Raw genomic sequence first — 22,027 nt, forward strand, 5'->3', positions numbered from 1 at the left:
TCGTGGAACCAAGCCTTTGCTCTGCACCTTCCACCTTCCACTAACTTGTTCACACACTAGTTGAGAATCTCCTTGCACTTCAAGTTGCTTGGCATGATGTTCTTGTGCCTTTTGTAGCCCAAAAATGAGCGCCGAGTACTCAGCTTTATTGCAAGTACTTGCAGGTGCAGACTTGCTGTAACAATACTCCTCACTTTCCAATGAAGTGAGCTTCACACCCACGCCAGCAACCTTGGTCGAAGGTTTGTAAGCTCCATCAAATTGAAGGATCCAAGATGTCATCACACCAAGACTAAAATTCGGACATCCCAAGTTTCTCGGTAGTCCAAGATAGGTAGAAGGAGAGGGTGGGGAGAATTCAACACTTGAGCCAAACATTCAGCACCAAATAAACTTGCAATCCTTTGTTGATAGTTTATCTTTAAACAAAAAAGAATTACAACTTGAAGCTCGAAATGAGGCACAAAAGGTTGATTAGGTAGAAGGAGAGGGTGGGGAGAATTCAACACTTGAGCCAAACATTCAGCACCAAATAAACTTGCAATCCTTTGTTGATAGTTTATCTTTAAACAAAAAAGAATTACAACTTGAAGCTCGAAATGAGGCACAAAAGGTTGATTAGGTACAAATGGATTTCTTGGTCGAAACATTACCAACCATAGCCGAGGCCTAGAAAGCTTTGTAGTGAGATTGAGAATAAACCATTCACGACGAGCTTATCCACATGAATTAACAAGCAGATGCGCCAAATCTCCCCCCAAGCTTGGGGAGCATCCCACTCTTCGATGAAGGATACCGTTTTAATTACCTCTGAAGCGGCAAGTAGTTTGATCACACCACAATGAGTAGAAGTAAAATCAAAGTTCTCCCAACGTATCAGTAGTTCTTCACCATGAATCATCCACGGTGTATCATTCCACCCGTCATCTCCTTGCACAATGCACTAAACAATCAGCCGTTGAAGGTCGACATGAAGATCAAGGAAGAGATCTCGTGCATTGGTAGCCATAAGGTGCGGAGGACCAGGCACCAAATCCTTAAACGCGTCGAGAAGTGACATAAATATCCACCCTTCTCGTGTGGCATGCATCCGTGAAGTGAGCTTGGAAAAGTTCTGAATCGGCAATCTAGCAAGAGATGTGAATAGAGCACATGAAATGAAGTACTTTTGCTTTTTACAGCAAGAGCAAACTCCCCACGATTAGAGAGTTACAGTTCTCGAGATTTCAATATATAAATAAAAATCATTATATTTTCACTACTTCCAACTTGTTGGCCCAATGATAAGTCTCCCTTTTGTGAAGGGGGAGGTCTTGGGTTCAAATCCTACTCTTTAATAAAAAGAGAGGAGAGGAGAGGAGAAGGAGAAGAGAAAGAGAAAGAGAAGAGAGAGGGAGGCATGGGATCTGCTGTTACAGTTTTACAGAAACTCAGAAAACTGTCCGCGACCAGAAGACGCAACAGCCCAGAAAACTGTCGCGCGGGTGAATACAGTAGAAGCGCGGAGCGAGAAAACTGTTCGCAACCAGAAGATGCAGCAGCCCAAAAAATTATTGCGTAGGTAAACGCAGTAGACGCGTGAAGCGAGAAAACCATCCGCGACCAGAAGATGCAGTAGCCCAAAAAACTGTCGCGCAAGTGAACACAGTAGACGCGCGAATTGAATGCGCACGCAGTAGCTTAGAGGGAGCACAGATGGTACAGTTTTGCAGATGCGACCGGTATGAGTAGAAGATTCGCTACTAACCGTGGAGATTTCGATCCTAGCAGCCACACCATTTCTATTAGCTGGAAAAGAAATGAAGACCAGAGGCTAGAGGCTAAGCATGGCGACGCTCGAGGGCCATAGGGGAAAGGAGATCATGAGGGCAAACCGTTATCATGGAAGGGGAAAAGGAATTAGAAGGGGAAGGAATGAAGAGGGAGACTATGACACAAGGGGAAAGGGAGAGGGGGGAGAGAAGCATGTACATGATAGGAGGAGGAATGTAAAGATGGAGACATCAAGGGAAGAGGACCATACTTTATTTGAAAGAAAGGATGAGAGGGAAATATCAAAGTACTAGCTAGGCGGCTTTACAAGAATGAGCGTGTCTCATCAAAGAATAGCCCCCTCCTTTTATAGCCAAAAGAGGGGGTCTCTCCCAATTAATGTATCCTCCCACATGCATGGTGTGTGTGGAAAAGTCTCCCATGTGGGCTAGGCGGTTACGCACTCTTAATTGTGTGCGACAACCCTTTGCCTCAATTTTCCACATAAATCAAGCCCCATATCTCAAGTCTATGATACTACCTTGGTCTCTTCCCAATTTTATAATATGTTCAAACCTCTAGGAGGATAAGTGGAGGGTTGGCACAAGGAATCTTGCCACCTCATCCTACTTTTCCCATTATTTAACTTACTCTCTTGGATTTTCTATATCTCCCCCACATGGGCCTATCTCATATGGAGGGAATAACTCAATATAATATCCATCTCCACCTATTTTATATTACTTCTCCCATGCACTTTGAGCCATATCTCACTAAATGCAGCCTAGGTGGAGGGGTGGCACATGGAGGAGCCATGCCACCTTACATTTTATAATATTACTATTATGGATTATGTACAACACACCTTATGGGTCCTCTTACGTGGAAGGGTGGCACATGGTCATGCCCTGCCACCTCAACCCTGGGCCCTATGGACACCATATTTTATTATACTATTGCCACATATACAAGCACACACACATATTAATGCCTTTTTCCTTAGATAATTTTATCCATAATAGTGCCTAAGGGAAGGGTGTGGCTCTAGCTATGAGCCTTTTTGCAAGCACAGAACTTACAAACTCTGTAAGACATGTACCGTGGGACTATTGCAAAGCAATATGTCACCTAAATACATTGCAAAGGAGGGATCTACATCAATTATCAACCATAGACTTCACATTTTCTAACTACCGATTTAAAAACAAAGGTCTCTTATGTACCAGTGTCTTTTATATCTTGCAGCAACGCGCAAGTTGCATACAAGTTCTCCTTATAGACCTACACATGCCTCAATGGATACGAGCTTAGTGAGCTTTCAATGTGGCACTTATGGCGATCAAATGCACAAAGGCACTTGATGGCTCTAAGATTCACCCTTCTCACACATTGGCTAGTATGGGATAGACGTGTATTGTCTTCATGATTGCCTTCCACTAAGAGGACCATCTTTGTCAAGGAGTAAACTGGGTTCCTTTTTTCTCGAAGTCACCACATCTTTGAGGCGGCATTTTTAGCCTTAACATTGATGATTTACTAGCTTTCTTGATGAGTAGGTTATTTACCCACTAAGAGTATTTGTTTTTCATGCTACATTTTGCCATTAGTAAGAATAATAAAATTAGATTTCACTATGCACACAGGTTTTTAACACTAACATGGTAGTGTTATGGTGCAAGTAAATTCACCTAAACTTGTATATGTTCAATTACTTATGTTTAGTTCTCATAAAGTAACTATGTGTTCTCTCATTGGGACCTTCAACCTAAGCAATGTTCTATATATTGGTGTAGATAAGCATGTCACACAACAACACACTTTCTAAACTTGAGGCACATTCTTATTGGATGACTTAACATAAGAATTGTCCAATCAGAATCACCGTGATAAGAGGGGGGAGTCAACATGTGAGAAAGTGTTAAGGCCAACCTAGGGCTGGTAGCTATAAATGTCCTCTGCATCCTTATAGAATAATTGAAGGATAAGAAAGACATAAGACAATTAACATTTTACATGCATAGAAAAAAATTCAAAAGGCAAGGACATAAAACTTCTACATCTACACTCCACGAGCCAACACACACAATGCTACAAAAACCTAGTGAACTCATAACCCAGTGAGTTTCCTCTTCTACTTCACTATGCTATAGGCGATTCTCAACCAATAAATCCCCCTTTCCTTTCATCTTGGAGAATAAAACCCCATCTTTTGCCAAATAAGCTCCTCTCTTACTATCAGAGGGACATGTTACTTATTAGCATTGATCCCTCTTTCTAGTTTGCATGCTTGAAGAGCTTAATCAACCACTCATTGTTATCCATTGCTAGTTAAAGCTACGCAAGATGTAGCAAGCCCTGAATGTGAGCAGTAGTCGATGGTCTTCATAGATGTCCATTTGACATTCCTTCATGTTAATCCTTACTTTGCATGAGAATATCAAAATGACATAACTATTTATACCCACACTAGTAAAAGGCTACTGCAAAATTCTTCATTCTAATCACTCCATGTTATTGTAATTGATTTATTTGTTATGTTTTAACTCATAGAATGTCGCTTTGTCAATTTGCACTATATAATCATTAAATTGACCCTCCAACACTTTGATTATTGAGTTAATAAGCCAAAACAATCTACCTTTGTACATTTAACTTTGTTACAATACAATTTCAACTCCTTTCAACATTATATCGAGCAAATTGAAACTTTTAACTCACATTAATTCAATCTTTTCCCAGTGAAATAATTGCCCATGTATATATTGAGTATAAGTCAATTATGACATTAAGTATCAAACATAATGCTCGCATAATACCATCCCATATTGTTGTGACAAATATGCTTCTACTATACCTGTTTGGAAGATTACACTTGAAACAACATCAAAATTTTGAAAGCAAAAAGTCACAGTCACCTACTAACCCCTACACTATCTATATCTAATATTCTCATCACTTCAACAAATCAAACTACTTTTCTATGCCTTTAGCAATGACCTCCCAAAACCATTAGTGCACTAACCCCTACACTAACTATACCTAATATTTTCATCACTTCACTAAATCAAACTACTTCTACATATCTTTGGCAATGACCTCCCAATAACATTATTGCAGTAGAACATTGTTTTTTCAAAGTTGTTCACATGCATGAAATAAAAAAGTCTTTGTTCTTCGATTTGGTGGGGCTATTTAGACTTTCCATGGTAATGCCACTATTAAAATCATTCAATCCATCCAAAATAAATAGTCCTTTTGTACATTTGGTACTTCATCAACACGGCCATATCTATAACCTACAAAAGTAGTGACCTCATATGGTGTTAATGACGTAGTTGCATCAACATGTGTTATGAAACTATGTGCTATTTATCTTTTGATCAAGTTTATCATTAATTTGCTCCTCAATTTCATGCACAATACACAAGATATCATCGACCCTCTCCCTGTTTCGTCGTATCTCTTCCACTTGGAAATTGTCATTTATTGCCTTCTGCATATCTTCTTCAATATGCAAAGTTTGATCCTCCTGGTTTAGATAGATTGATTCATATCTTTTAGAAATGAAAAGATTGTCTTTACTACATTTAGAAGGTGCCATAGATATGAATACTTTTCAATGCCTATTTTGCTTAAGTTGTAGTGAAGATATGAAGTCAATGTCATAAACTTGCAATCATGGAGTTTAAATGGTACTCAAATGAAGCAATAAGCTACAATAAGTTTAGATGCATGAAGTGCTAATTTTCCACTACAAATTAAAGGTTGTTGTTCATTGGATTACATGGAGATGGTGTAGTTATCTATTTATGTATAACACCATAAGAAATTTATAAGATAAATAGGCCCTCTTTGTTTTGAAATTTAAATGCATGAAATATATTTATAAACAAAAGCATGGTTATGTTTACTTTGGAACTTAAAAATACAAGAAACCCAAAGTAAATTTGTAAGATTATTTAATCCATACATTTTGAAAATGTGTTAAGAGAATGAAGGACTTAATGAAACCAATCAACCATAGCTTGTGCCTATAATTATATTACATTGTGGGTACTTGGTAGCAAGTAACATTTTTTAAATATCCTTAAATCCCTTATATTAAAATTTTATGAAGTACATGCCAATCAACAAAGTCAAACTTCTATAACGTGAAGTGAGATAATGATAAAAAATGCACAAGATGATTATTTTGCTTTGTGTGTTTGTGTGCACGCTTCAAAGATAAGTCGTGAGCTATAGTCTAGAAATGGCTTGATAATCATAATTTTTAGCCTTGAGAGGCCTTTTTAAGCAAGGAGAGTGAAAATACAGAAGCCTAGTATTAGTATTACTATTGAGCAAGGAGTGTGAAAATATATTAGTACATGAATACCAACTATTTTGTGATGTATGGATTGATAGTTTGCATGAACATGATAGTAACCAAGTGGAAACATCCATCATGAAGGCCATACAGAACGTCAAAGATGCACATAGATGTTTACCTCGTATCTTGTGTGCATATAATTGTTAGAGAGAAAACAAGAATAGAAACTTTGTTTGTGCTCTATGCTGGTTGGTTTGAAAAATATTTGAAGAAGTGAAAGTCGGTTGTCTTCTTGTCGCCCGCACATGACGACATAGACCAAATATTTAGTGTTATCCCTAGAAAGTTAAAGTCAAGGGAATCAGAAGTGGATATTTTAGAGAGGATGGTAGATTTGAGAGGATATAGAGCTGCATTTAAAATAATGAGATGAGGTATTATTAGGCCACATAAATCTTCAATACTTCAAGTTTAACATTCATGACAAATTCTAGTGATGAAATGAAGCACTACTCAGTGGATGGACACCATAATGGAGTGAGCCATATGTTGTAGTAGAACAAAAAACTCTATTGTAAGAAACTAGATTTGTTATCACAAAAAAAAGAAACACTTCACATGGATGAAATGAAAGGATTGCAAGCCTCATTTCATATGTTAGAGTATGATGCAAAAATTTCATAAGTAGTTAAATATAAGTATAATTCAATATGTTCAAAGTATGATGCAAAAAATATCATGAGCAGTTAGACATAAATATGAATATAAATAAGTCAAAGGAAGCTCTTGTTGAATATGTAAAAGGACAAGAAAATGTTTTAAGCATTAAATACACGGAATCTTTTTTGCCACAACCGGATAAGTCCTAACGATTTGAATTTATTAGAGATACCACAACAGATATGGAAGAAGTTGATGATGTTTGAACATGGATCATTTAAATAACGTAGGGAAAATGCTGCCCCATGACATAAGGCCCTATGTGATATTGATGCATAATTTATAAAAAGTGCTACTGCGTGGGGATTTGATTCAAGCATACCATGATCATCAATGAGACACTACAACCAAGAACATACTAAGATCGTCAAGGGGACACCTAAGGCTTTGAAATCAATGTAGTGAACATGTTCTTTTACAATCAAGAAGAGTTTCCTTTCTTTTTTTTCCATGTATGAAAAAGAACCAAAAGCAAAGTGCTCAAGGCAAGAGTACACCATGTGTAGCACATCAAGCCCTACTCATTAAAAAAACCTATAAAGATTTAGGACTAAGGATGAAAGTGCCACCTCAAAACTGTAGTGACCTCCAAGAAGAAGGGACAGTCTCTTCACTCCCTTAGGAAGGAAGTCCTCTTAGAAAAAGTAAACCTAGAAGACCCTTACATTCTCCACCAAATGACCACCAAAGTATGTACATTGTCTCTCCCAATACTGGCTATGATGTCAGATGGGTGGACCTAGGAACCACCAATTGCCTCTTTGCATCTGAAGCTTCAGATATGCCACGCTGAATGACCACCGAGGCATGCCGATGGGAAAATAAGGGAATAACATCCACACCGCATAACTCAACCAAATGACATTGAACCAAAAAAGCCCAAGGAGAGATGTGCATCTCATAAAACACCTAAGGCCTAAATAGAGAGAGCCAAGCCACTAAGCCCCAAGTGATGAAGAAAGGGGAGGGAGCAAATCCACTCAAAAGTCCCACAATCCCCTTCCAAAAAACCCTAGCCTAGCCATAGTCCTAGAGGCAAAGCTAAATAGAATCCTCAGCAAAGAGGCAACACAGACATGTAGAGAGAGTCCAAACTTCAACCTTCACTAATTTACTACCATCCCTCCATGAATAGAAAGCCAAAAGAAAAGAGTGATTTTTCTGTTCCTAAGAGATTTCCAGAGTCTTCTCCAAAAACATTTATACAAATGTGCAAAAATATGAAACACCTCTCTTCCGGTCCTTAACACTGAGCAAAAATCTATAGGCATTACTAATCGTATATTGAAAGAATGAGAAGCTTATGTCATGGTTTCCTGCATCATTACACTCCCGCTATCACTCCCCGCATGAGATCCCAATACAAGTACTTTATGGGGACACCTCCATAAAGCCAAAACCTCCAAGAGCCCAAAGGAATGTCCTCTAGACAGGGGTATAAATATCATCCAAATCCAAAAAGCATTGCTCCATATGCCCCATAACCCAAACCGGCTCAAAACATGTATCCCTATCCTCATCCATGGACTTTTCAGCAAAGAAAAAACCAAGACATCCCCTCAAGAGTCTCCTTTCCAAATTCAGATAGTACTTTCTTTGTGTTAAATTTCAAGTCACTCCTTCCCGAATAGTAAATCCTCTATGGCATGTGTTATTTGGCAAAAAGAGAAAGAGTAGTGGGATGTGCCTCCAAAAAGAGGCCACATCAAAAATAAGCTTACTATTAAACTATGTCCTACAAACGATGCTCACTATGGAAGACACATATGTTCACTAGGCTAGGCAATCACTATCAAATAAAGTTTCCTAGCATTACCAACTATAAAGTTTAAAAAAAAAGGGTTCCTAGAGTGATTAACTACACTAATCCGCTCCCATTCACTTGGACCCCAATGCAAAATTTATATGGGAATACCTCCAAAAGGCCAAAGCATCGATAAGGGGAATGTCCTCTAGACACGCATCAAAGTATCAACCTAGTAGTGTAAAAGCAGTGTTCCACGACCCACTACTCTGATCGCCGAAGGCGTGCACCTAAACAACATCCTTGTTGAAAGATCTACCCAGCCTGCCTGCCCACACCAAGAACACCATGGTGTTTCCACCTGTGTTCCACATGAGGCCAATGATTTGCAATAGGATCCTTTTGCCCCCAAAAAAACCCATCTAATTAGGTATATGCTATCCACCATATCTAGTGGCCTATTCTGAAGGAATAATTGCATCTGTCTGAGCAATTCTTTTCTTACTTCCTTTGAGATGATTGACCAAATGAGATGTTTATTCTTGCCAAGTGTAATGAAAGGGGGAAAAGGGCCAATTTAGAGGACCTTTAGAGGCCTCTTAGGTGGGGAAATGTGGAGGGACTATATTAGGGGGGTTTCACACCCGTCCGCAGATGAAGGAAACCCCCAAAAATCTTGTCCGTCTTGTCAAAACCAAAAGAGAGCAACCCGTCCCTTGTATTCACAAAGAGACGAACGAAATTATTTAAGTAATAAATGCGCTACAATTATTCCATCCAGAAATGGGTAGCTCAATTGGTAAGACCATGCATGAAACATGCTGTGGGTCCTGAGGTCAATTCCCGCGAACTATGGAGATTGGATGATGATGGCCGGATGCTTTCTTGGGTGCTATGACCAGGCCGCCCATAATATTTTGCTCGCCCATGCGTGAGTCACCATCCACATCGGATTTTTTCACTAGGCAAGCGTACTCATGTGAAATCATAAAGGCATGGGTGCCCGTTTTCATTGAAGGAGGCACCATCCGCCGATTTGCGGGCAGACGTGTGTGAGACCCCCCAACTCCCCATCCACCCCTTATTGTACACTTTTTGATGTGACTTCCTCCTAGTATGCCTCTCTCTCTCTCTCTCCCTCTCTCTCCCTTCCTCTCCCCTTTCCTCACTGGTATCAGAGCACCGACCCTGGCGCCAATGCTTCCCTAATTTCACCTTCATTCACCCACTAGCTGTGACAACGACGTCAAGCAGCATCAAGAATAGCACCAGCTTGCCGGCAAGCGTGCAAAGTCCAAACGATGGGCTGAGCGAACTTCAGCAACGCGTCAATCAACGCCACACATGTTCAGTCGACCTATTAATTACAGAGATTTCCACCTGAATCAGGCCTCTCATTTGCGTGTGCTTGACTTGCGTTAATTTTTCAGCGGTGGCTAGGATATCATCCGACTACACGTTGTCAAAAGCAACATCGACCTCTCTACAAACCAAAGGAGCCGAACTTCGACGACGAACTGTGATAGCTGCTGCTCGCGCGTCCATACGCCCATGTTGCCGTTGATCTCCATAGCCATCGTCACCTCCTCGCCTGTCACACCCACGCACGTGCCACCGTCCACGCCCTGTTTCGCCTAGCTCCCGCGCCATTTTTCACCGCCTGCGCCACTCTTCCTTAGAAAATTAATTATTAGATTAGTGTAACAAGGGTTAGTTATGGTTTGGGATTCAGTTAGGCTAGTAGCTCTGATTAGGTTTGGTTAGTCAGTGGGGTTTAGTTAGTGGGTTAGGTTTAGGTTTAGTTAGTTTGGTTAGTGCTAACCAAGGTTTAACAATCAGGATAGGTTAGCCTAAGTCAATGTCCTAACAATCCTAGGGGTCTTAGGTTAGTGTTGTACATAACTGTCCTAGGTGACTTAAGAAACGCCCAAAAGTTAGTGACCTTTCACAACCTCGTTTGGTCCATTTTGAAGCCTCTTCATCGATCTTTCTCCCAAGCTTTGCCATCGGCCCTTTTCAAGGTGTTCATTACAACAGGTTTTGCTGTCTATTTCTCCTAGTCAACTCCATTTCTTACCTGCATTTGTTGCGTGACAGTCACGATGCCACCCAGTTGTCACAAGCTGGGGACACACTTGAGGCTACTCAGCAGGAGCAGAGGGCATTGATTGAGAGTGCTCCTACAGGTGGGATACTTGCCCCGCATCTCCTATACCTAAGGAGTAAGAAATTTTTGGATGCTCTCTCGTCTATGCTTCAGAATGCCTTCTTGCAGATGGGACAACGAATCAGCCAGGCTATGTAGGACAAGGGCAAGCAGCCCATACCCTAGCAAGGGGACCACTTAGACAGTCAGGATGTTTTTTTTGCTCCACGCAGGGGTTTTATGGCAAATGCCTGCCGTGCCTATGAGCATCAGTCTTCTGGACCGCCGTTGCATGTAGCCCAGCATGGGGATTATTTGGACTTGGATGATGCATTCAATGCCACAGAGCACCTTCTTTGCAGGATGTCAAGCCATCTTTTGGCTCACAATTTTTGGCATCTATGCAAGCCAAGTCGTCTCTTTTGGGCCGACCCGTTGGTATGCATTTGGTTAGTGCCCCTTTCACCGCACCAATGAGTATGCCTGGAGCTGGTTTTGGTTTATATGGTAGCCCACACCACTGGGAGAGAGGTCGGTCCTCTTCTCAGTCCTTTGGCATGCCATCATTTCGGAGAGAAGCCAAGGTTCATGCACCAATCGCTCTGCCAGTGAGCACATATAGCTAAACGCAGCTAGTGCATCAGATGGCAATAGCTACTAAGAAGCAAAAGGTGAGTGGTGGGCAACATGCCACTTTTGATAGATGCTATCAGATTCCTTGCGTTCATATTAGGTTCTACCTGAGGCCATCAAACTTGAGATGTCTTTCTCTGTTATGTGAACCTCAAGCGTGATGATGCCCACACTTCTGGAGGTTACGCACACAAGAATTATGTAGCCAAGGATGTCAAGGACAAACTCACAAGGCATAAGTTCAAAGGGGACACTCACACACCTAATGAGTTGGAGGAGTGGCTTACAAAGCTGGAAGATTATTTCCACTTCTACCCAAAGTAGGATGAGGATCGCATAATCTTTGCGGGTATGCACATGCAGAACTATGCACATACTTGGTGGTGCTATATGAGGGATTCACTCCAAGGCCAACCACGTGGAGGGGTTTTAAAGAAATGATTGGTTACTACCTTCATATCCCCACTCATCTTGGATCAATACTTGGCTGAACTCTATGTATTGTCGCAGAGTGGTGCAGTCCAAGAGTATTTGCAGCGCTTTTGGAGGCTTTCCTTGTTTGTACAGGACGTATCTTGAAAAAGGGAAGAAGTTGTGTTTCATCTACGGATTGAGTCCTTCCCTAACTACATATGTGAAGGCACATAATTGAGAGGGCAGCCCAGCTTGCAAAAGTATTTGAGCCAAAATATTCCAGCAAGTATAAGAATGTAACGGGCAGCATGCATGGTGCTCCTTATGACACCGAGAAGAAGCCTAAGTTGACTGATTGGCATGATAGGAAATCAACACAGCAGCACCATTTCTGAGGTTTCCCACTATTACAGCAGCAAGATGCCATATGCTAAGCCATACAGGTAATCTGATGCTAAGCCAAGTGCTGGTAATGAACAATCAGAATTTAAACAACACACCAAGGCTATTATGGACAATAGAAAGCGAGCAAACTTATGCTTTAAGTGTGGTGAGAAGTGGACTCCTGAGCATTGAGAAGTTTACAAAATGCGTAACAGTGGCATTGCAAAACTCAGCATGATTATTAAGATATCGGATGATGAGGATTTAATGGATGCATCTGATACCTTGGATGCCACTCATGAGGATTCAGAGGGTGCACATGACGTGGAAGGCTCTAGATACTGGAGCCACGAATTGGTTTGATTTTCCCTTTGATCCTAGTGGTGCTATTGAGCATAATATGCATGGTATACAATCAAATGACACTCAACCCACCTGTGGCATGCGAGGGTGTTGGCCTACAGTCTTCCATGTGGATCATTAGGTTGCTATGCCCTTTCATGCACGAGAAGATGCAAATGGAAATGGTCCTGTGGATGAGATCTATTGGGATGTGTAGCAAACAATTCATGCTATCTCTTTTTATGCCTTGATGGGTGCCAAAAGTGTTGAAACGATCAGATTGAAAGGGAGGCAAATTAATGGCAAGATTGATCACATGCTTGTGGACAAGGGTAGCACTCATAGTTTCATCAATTCTAAGACCTTACAAAAGGTGGGACTGATTGCTACTGAGATTGATCATGGGTTGAGAGTAGAGATTGCAAATGGACAGCATTTGATAAGTAGATTTTGTTGCCAAGATGCAAGGATCAAGCTCCCTGAGGATTATGAATTTGTTGGGGATCTCTTAGCACTGGACATGGGCCCAATAGATGCTATCTTGGGCTGCGATTAGTTAAAATTTTTGGGTAAAATCAGCATGGATTTAAATGCCCTATCACTCAGCTTTGTCCACGGGTAGAGCTGTAGAATTACATGGCATTGCCAATCCTAAATTGCAGGTCATTTCAGCAAGGCAGTTGGCCAGAGAGCTCAAGAAGGTCCGGTTACCATCGAATCAAGGTGAAAGAAGGAGATGACGGCCTTTCGCAAAGAATGAGGCTTGTATGAATTCAAGGTGATGCCTTTTGGATTGACTAATGCACCAGCCATCTTCGAGGCACTGATGAATAAGATATTGTAGCCACTTCTTTTCAGATGCATGCTAGTTTTTTTTAAATGATATCCTCATTTACAAGGCAAGAGCACATTAAGCATGTGAAGCAAGTGCTGGAAATTTTGAGGATGCATCAGCTTTATGCAAAAGCCAACAAATGCACTTTTATGGCAGTGTACACAACAGTCATGTCTATACCAATTTCTTGAGATTAACTTACTACAACTAAGTTTAAAAACTGTATATATAAAAATATGGTTATGAACAACCTAGAAAACATTAAGTGCAAATTATTGTGTTTGGGAAAAGCAGAGGGGGAAAGGGGAATGAAAAACATACCGACATGTCTATCTTCAGGGTATGGGAATCATGTGAAGCTTGGATACAATTATTCATGAGATCCTTGTCACGAATCAGCTGCCAAGAGCAAGAGTTTCTCAATGAATAAATCCTATATAAACTGGAGGAATCTCAAGTAGAAAGTTGCAACATAATAGAACGAAACTAGTTATCTTTTTTTTTTCCCCAGAGAAAAGGAACTTCTATTAATTTTGAAACAACACCACCATACAAATCAGCAAAAAACCACAAGAGGTGCTGATCATAGGAGAGAGAAAAGAAACAGATTGCCACCTGCAAGGGGCCAACTTGTTCCCTGAGACCCCCGTATACTGCCTATGGAATCTCTGGAACAAGGGCTAAAACCCACAGTGGCGGACTATAAAACCAGCGAATACCTCTCGCAGTGAGAATATAGAAGATGCTTGCAGGCCATGCCTTGCATAAATGTTCAAGCGTTTTGGCGGTCATTCTAGAATCCGGAGTCCTGCACTCCCAAACAGCTCGTAGAGTGTATATGATGTCCTGCTAGATGGCGACCAGAGTGGCTTCCGGAGTAGTCTGTTGGCCTCCCATCACCAAACTATATAGTGAGCAACCGAGATGTGCCTCTCCCCCACACACTATCCTCTACTGAGGGTGCAAGGTGAACACATCTCAAAGCAATTGCCTCATGTTCCTTGATCCTAGCCACTAACTGGCTGCAAACTCGAAAGGCTAGAGCGGTGGGGTCTAATGAAAACGCGTGCCCCCCCTTTGTGAGCCACGCAACCATCCCCCACGTGGAGTTTCTCTCCATCCGGTGTGCGCTCACCACTATGCTCAAAGCTGCTGACCATATCCTTTGCGTTGTCGGGCATTCCCAAAGATAGTGAGGGATCGTCTCAGTCACTCTATTCATATGACAATGGCATTTGCCGTCTGCCTGCATCTGCTCCAACCAGGGCCCACTTTGGGTGGCCGCCATGAGCTAATCATCCAGAAGAAAAATGAGATCTTCAATGGTGGTAGGCTGGACCAAAGGCGTCACCAGAAGCGAGGTATGATCTCCCTGGGGACCTACTACTCGACCCAATGTCGCTCCCTCGTGGGGGTCCACACTGCTGCCTCCAACTGCAAGCATCGTCCAATGTGGGTCGTATACGAGAAGGGCACTTGTCTGAGTGCCCTACTCAAGTAGGCCAAAACCACTCCCCTGGATCCCACTAAATGTCCTTGGGGAGGCACCCCCTCCCATAACTAGAGTCTCCAACATGTGCCCTCCCGATTCGAAAGAATCGAGTCTGGGATCAATAGTCTAGTTCTTGCCCAATCGGTCCATGATCTTGATCCTCTGTCAAGCCAGCCCATCTAAAGCCTCCTCGTCCCATCGGTCTCTCTCCAGCTCTGTAGTCAGAAGGTCTCCCTCACCTGCCCTATAGTACCTATTCCGAAAGGAATCCATAGTCTGTTTGAAAAACTGTACCTGTTCCAAAAGGAATCCATAGTTTGTTTGAGAAACTATACCTGAGAGGCACTCCCATCCATGAAAACTGCCTAGACCAATAATGTGCTGTTCAGGTGGTGCTCAATCCCTCTCCCCAGGAGTCTGGGATTGTTGCATCTATCTCTACCACATGGTGCCCGTTCCTCTCATGTGTGAGTGCGTCTGCACCTTGTCCTCATCCTCGATATGAAGCTGCCTCCAAGTCCCAAAGGATCTCGCAGGGCCACTACCCTACTGTGCCCAACCAATATGTGTCTGCTGGCCAAGCATGCATCCCTTCGGATCTCGAACCTCTGGGTGCCACATAAGCGGTTGCCTATCGAACTCCTCCCTACATGTGGGGTTAAGTTGAATAAGACCGAACAATAAGTGCTCTTAGAATCCAAAAAGACTGCTCATCAAGGGAAAGCCCTTCCCTATGAGAGAAGCTAAGAAAATCCATCAGTACGGCGCTTACCACTGACCACCTGTGCAAGGGGTATTCCTGAGAAGCCCGTGTGCATCAAGAGATTCCAAGGCTCAAAGCCTGGAGTGAGACCCTGTACCACTAGCTTTCCCAAGAGGGCTCTACTCTGCATCTTTGCATCAATGATGCCAAGGCCCCCTTGGGCATGTGGCAAAATCATTGTCTGCCATGCCACCTTGGCTCAAGTATTCCAAGTGCCATCCGAGCTTGCCCAAAGGAAGTTGCGTACTAGGTGCCATAGCTGCCCCATGTAGCCCCTGTGAAAGCCACGAAGAGGCGATGTACCAGGTTGTGTCAGGAGTACCTAGTTCGCCACTAAGGCCTTGCCTGCTATACAAAAAGTTTGGCCGAGCTCCAATAAAGAAGCTTGCACTGCACACTCTGTAAAACTGAGGCAATCTACTAGTCTATTGTAATGCCAATGCAAGGTATCTCATTGTCTAACCCTGTGGAATCTATCTGTCTAAAATTGGAGGTCCGCTCACTTCCAGAGGTATTACTGGAGGCCTAAGGCCACTGATGTGAGAAGCGTGAAGTGGATGATGCGTGGACCTATAACATTATACTACCCACATGTAAGGATCGCACTTGAAGTCGTCAGAGATGTGGGGAAGGAGCCACTCGATTGGCCGCCGTTGAGGCTAATGGACCCCCTGATCTTGCTACTGAGTCGGATCCTACGGACCCTGTCCAGTGCCATCAACGGATCTGGTTGAGCGTCGGAAGAAGTCCCATCCTCGTGTACGGGGGCGGTCCGTTGAGGCAACATCTGCCGGCGTCCCCTAAGACTGGGGGGTGCCTCCTGCTCTATCCTCCTATGCTCTCGAAGCTTGGCATGCCGTCTACATTGTTTTAAGGCATTCTTGCTGGGCTTTTTCTACTTCACCCTAGTCCAAGCCCCTCCAAAAGGCTCTACCCAAGGTGTCTGGGACTCCTTCCGCTGACCTGTCCCACATTGTGCACCCTCTTGGTGCGGTTGAGGGGGGTCTGTGCCCTAACCTCTCCTACAATCCTTGGCCAGGTGTCCCATCTACCTAAACCGTAAGCACTAACCTGGCAAGCCTGAAATCTCAATGCAATGTCTGAGCTCACCACCATCCAAAGTCTCCAGAAAGATCTCCTTCGGAACAGTCTTTGGGCACTCCACGATCAACCTGAGTTTGGGGACTCCATCATCTGCAAAACCACTGTTGCTACCGCTTGAGGTGGCGACTCCACCACCATGCCAAAGGCCCCACCAATGGAGTGGAGGATGAATCTATACTCCTTGGGGAGCCCGGAAAAGTGGACCGTCACAGGGAAGCGAGGTACATGATGTGCCAAATCCATATCATCAACCTTGAACCCATGGTACCAAGCGAGAAGGTAAACGATGCAGGCTCAAAAGAAGTGGGCTCCACTCCATGAGTGATCGGTTAGCGCCAGGGGAGCTCAAATGGAGAAGGAAGACCCCTCTGCCATAGATGGTAACCTCTTGTATGAGGTCCAATGCTAAGCTCACCTGAATCCAATCATAGACTTGGCTAGCTCTTGCCTTGTCTTGAAGAGACTATACTGCTTTCTTCACTTGGTGTTTGTCCTCTCGAGAGAGAAGAACCTTAACGGATTGGGGAGTCGAGGGTGCAGCCATGGGAGCCCCTTTGGCCAGGCCAATGGTCACCACCAAGATTTGGTCTACACAAGACAAACCGAACCGCTACTCTGCAAGAAGAGAAGGAAAAGGAAAAAAGAGGAGGCTAAAAGAGGCAAAGAGCCCTCTCGAAGCCCCTTGGAGGCTGACAAAAAAGGGAAGGTTCCTAGAAAGGTACGAAGGAGGACGGCCCTCCGAAACCCTGCCAAAAACACTCCAAACAAAATCCAACCGGCCCAAAAGAAAAGACTAGCTGGGTGCTGGTCCTCATTGGCTGAAACGCCACCAAAGTGCAGCACTGAAAAGACCCTTGGAGACTCCTTGATGAAAAACTTCCAATGACCTGAGCACCTCTTGGCAGAAAGCACTCACGAACCGAGCCTGATGAAGAACCTCCACCTTCCTGGAAGGGCTGCCCACCGAAAGTAAGCCCGCCACAAGGGCAAGCCTCCCGTAAGGAGGGATTCACCCTCTGAGGCGGCTTGGGGGACAGTGAAGTGCCGCGCCCAGGCTTACCAAGCCTGAGGGCAGCTCAGGCGCCGTGCCTGCCAGCAGCAGCTGCAGTAGCTCAAGCCACACCTAGGGGCGCGGGGGGGGGGGGGGGCGCTGAGGCCTGCTTTCACAGCTGCAAGTCGCCATGGAGGGGATCTGGTCACCATGTAGAAGGAAGGGGCTGCGAATTGCAAGGAGCCGAGGGAGAAGGAAGGCGGCGGGAAGAGGAAGGAGGGGAGGAGAGGAAGAAGGCGGGGGGGGAGGAGGCAGGGGGGGGAGGGGAGCTGAAGCGAGGGAGGGGGAGAGGGGAGAGCAGCAGTATCAGGGAGAAGCAGTCTATACAAAACAAGTTATCATCCTTGGCATTTTTTAAATTGTACTCAAGCCGCAGAGAATTGATAGGTTAGACTTGAAGAAAGAATATCTGATGATCATAATAGCTTCCATCCATTGTTCTCAGACCATATGAACATTAAGCATTTTCAACTTGATTTATACCAGTCTTGCTTCTTCATTGTCAATATCATCAGAATCACTCAATGCAAAGTGCTCCATCACTGCAACCGCTTGTGCTGCAACAGACTCAGAAAACTTGTTTTCTAGCATTCTCATTGTCGCGAAGGTTTTATTATGTCAAGTGCTCAATCAGTCTAGTGAATGTACTTTTTGAGTTGATGTGGTGAAAGTTCAAATCGAGAACATGTTGTAGGCAAATATACTATATGAATTCACATAGAAACCCTCCTCTTTCCCTTGTCACTCTCCACCTTTTCCCCTTGTCTTGGTTGTGCCTTCAATGTTCAAGGTAACAATACCACCGCATTTGTACAATAAACAGAGTCCAAACCCACACTTGTACCCATAGATTTGAATGAAACCTCAAAGATTTTCAGAATATATTCTTGATAGGATATTAGTTTTGAAAATTTAGCCTGCAATTCTCCACAAGAACAGCATAGTTTTCCTCAAACATAGTCCATGAATCCTGAAACATGGTTTCATAATACATCAGTATACTGCAGAGTAAATCACTTTAAATAAAGTGAGCTTGAGGTTCTGAAATTCAACAAGTAGAAAAAGAGAGTGACCTGAATCTCACCAACGGATAGCATTTCAAGCTCCAAAAGATTTTCTTTCATTTTCTCACTGCTCTCTCTCAAAAACTCCAACTTTTCCTCAGCATTGTTGGGATCTTGATCTACTTCTAGAAAAATCTGCAACCATATTCAAGAACGTCACTCTTCTACTAGTTTACAGAAGAAAGTTATATATATGTCTATGCAAATGTTGAAGAAACGAATGGATCAAATTAGAAAATTCTTATGTTCAAACGAGTTTGTGTGCGTTGTATCTCTCAGCAGGGGCCTAGCAATCCCTTGCCTTAACCCATGGTGGGTTGTATGAAATACTTTTTAAAAATTGTACCTTGTCTCAAAGGCCTACGAGGCCTCTTGAAGATGTTAATCTCTCTCTCTCTCTCTCTCTCTCTCTCTCTCTCTTTGAGAAGCCCAAGAAGTAAGATGAGCAGCAAAGGCAGCCCAAGCCACTGAAAGGATAGATAGAGGGCTTCAATAGCCTCTGCAACCATAATGGATTACAAACAAATAGCACCGCTTTTTGGAAAGCAGCCATCACAGCCTCAGATTCAGTCTCGGATTCTGACTCAGCCGTAGCAGCCTCAGCCATAGCTTCAACTTCAGCTTCGGTTCAGGTGTCATCATAATCAGCATCAACATCATCATTACCATCCTTGTCTAACCATCTCTGGGGACGATTGTACCGCCACTGTCACCAACACTAGTATCGACCTCAACACCATGTTGACATCAATGATGGCCTCGACATGCCCCCCTTAGCCCGATTGCCACCGTACCACTCTATGCTGTTCCATAGTAAGCCTCCCTTTTGCCATCCCTATCCATCAGCCAGCCACTTTCCCCTTCACAGTCAGACTCACCTCATTCCAGTTGTTCCCCCACCACTCTCAATCTTTTGCCCCTATCTCCCTACCCCCTCAACGCTCAGCCCCTACCACACTCATCACTTCAGGCTCACTCGATTCCACTTGAGGCTTGGAAGCATATCATCATGGAAGTTCACCCGCCTCAATACATCACAGAAGGAGCGAAGATCGCCTCATACACAGCCTTGGTTAGGAGATACTACAGCTCCGTAAGGTGGTGGCATCCATAGCCATGGCCCTGAGTAGTGGGCCCCCATGTAGTCGACCATTGCAAAGACTTTTAAATGGGTGGATGTCGCGAAACAAGAATATGTGAAGGATACCACTTCGGCCACCACCCTGCACAGTAGCAAACAGAGAGCCAATAAGGCTCTCAACCTGAGAGTCCAAGGAATCCCTCACAAGTCCTCCAGTCCCATCGAGGATGCAACCAGCTTCGTGGCTTCCACCCTTGGAGTCTCGAAGCATGGGATTGAGGGAGCCTGGCATGTAGGATGAGACCCCACCCCAGAGCAGCCCCTTGTTATTCACTTTACAGAGACTCGGGCTCACCTTGTAGTACTATGCAGACGATCAGCCCTACGAGATCACACTGATATCTATTTGGATGAGGACCTCACACCTTTGCAAGTAGAGGAGAGGCACACACTTCTATAGCAAACAGGACATTGCCCCTAAGGAGGGGAAGTGGGCAGTGGTTCAAGATGGGCAGTTCTTGATAGGCCCCCGACTAGTGTTTGGTGGCTCTATGAGATTCAATGCACTGAAACCCTTACTTGAACTGTTTGGAACTATAACGGTACCTTACGATCACATCCATGGAATTTTTGCAGTCTTACATAGGGCAAGACACAACGTTTTATGTACAGAGACACATCAGAGCCCAAAGCACCCTTTGACTGCCGCCAGTGGTGGATACACATGGGATGCAACATACCAAGATGAGACTCAAGAGACAGGTGGAATGCGTGAATCCGAGGGAGTGGCAGTACTATACAGATCATCCCTCATCGAGATGACCTCCATTGAGAGGCATGACACACACAATAGATTTATGTGGCTTTAGATCCAACGTCCCTCACGACAAGACCTCTTCATCACAATATGTTGCCCTCACACTTTGCTCGAGACCTACACGAGGATGCTAAGACTTCACCATACACATCCCTATACCCAGACATCATGGATTTCGTGAGCTGCGGGGACGTTCTCCTTGTTAGGGACTTCAATACGAGGGCAAGTAAGTAAAAGTGAGGTATCACTTCAAAATTTTCATGATGACTCTATCTTATTGGCAAAGATTGACTTTTGGATTTTCATGATGACTTTATCTTATAGTTTAGATGAGGCAAGGATGTCTTGGGTTTCCGCATATAGGCGAGCCGCCCCAACCACATCGTGTACATGCATGGATTTTTAGACATGGGTAGGGACACAAGATCTTGTCATTTATAATGGTTTGAATCAATGGCCCTCCTCGGGTGGTTTCGCTTGTCACCCCACATGGGGGGGGGCCTCCAGTGTAGTTGACTACCTCATGGGATTTCCTTTGACACTTCTTAAGTTGACTACCTCTTACTACACACAACATGACACCACCCACACACACTACATATCATGACATACACTTTGATCATAACCTTTCACCTGAGTACTCCGCACGTCTTCGCACTCTACTCATGTAAATGGATGACATTCCGCTCCTTGAGGATTGAGAAACCCTAATCACCCGCTCTCTCCATGAGGCCATCCTACACACTTTCACACACACCACCCATTCCACTCGCCTTCCACCTCTTGGCTTAGTACCTTGCAATAGCTGGTACGATGATGATTGCAATGTCTATGCTGTCAAATTAGATTCGCGACTAAGCATCGCCTTCAGAGTGAGATAGAGACAATATGCGAGTATGCTTGTCTGGTCCACCAGAAGAAGTAGGCTTTCTTTTGCAAGCATAAGGAATTGTCAATAAACATTCTATTTAGTAACAACTCTTGGCAAAATTTTCTTGAGCGACCAGCCCAATCTCCTCTGACAGATACCACACTATGGCACTCCTATGCACGCACGTTATGTGACGTTCCTCGCCACTTTAGCCATCCTCCTCCTTGCACACTTTTCACACCCGACGGTATCAAACACACAACTTTGAAGATTAAAAATGGCCAAGCGAAAGACCATGAGGGACTACGTACTGAATTCATTGCATACTATGGCCTTGATCTTAGCAAAGCTATTTATCAAAGCAGTTTGTGGTTTCCCTCACACTTGGACTAGAAACACCATCACTCCCATTCACAAGGCAAGAGATTCCATGAGCTTGGAAAACCATACGAACATTATGATTGGACATGTCATCTCTAAGATATAGACATCAATACTCGACATA

General features: G+C 43.7%; 1 protein-coding gene across 1 annotated transcript in view; it reads right to left on the reverse strand.

The window, feature by feature from the left end:
• Positions 1–4,970: 4,970 nt before the first annotated feature.
• LOC147906191 (dynein regulatory complex subunit 3-like) overlaps positions 4,971–22,027 on the reverse strand; it is a 117,325-nt gene continuing 100,268 nt past the window's right edge. Inside the window, exons 11-15 of the mRNA XM_087383484.1 lie at positions 18,763–18,888; positions 18,589–18,659; positions 18,173–18,296; positions 13,601–13,678; positions 4,971–5,281 (exon numbers count right to left, since the gene is read on the reverse strand). Coding sequence (XP_087239610.1) covers positions 5,111–5,281; positions 13,601–13,678; positions 18,173–18,296; positions 18,589–18,659; positions 18,763–18,888 — 570 coding nt within the window. The 3' untranslated portion in view covers positions 4,971–5,110. The remainder of the gene's footprint in view (positions 5,282–13,600; positions 13,679–18,172; positions 18,297–18,588; positions 18,660–18,762; positions 18,889–22,027) is intronic.

The sequence above is a fragment of the Dipteris shenzhenensis genome, chromosome 1 (assembly GCF_047967505.1).
Source record: "Dipteris shenzhenensis isolate YYH24624 ecotype China chromosome 1, Dip_SZ_1.0, whole genome shotgun sequence".
NCBI classification, from domain to species: domain Eukaryota; kingdom Viridiplantae; phylum Streptophyta; class Polypodiopsida; order Gleicheniales; family Dipteridaceae; genus Dipteris; species Dipteris shenzhenensis.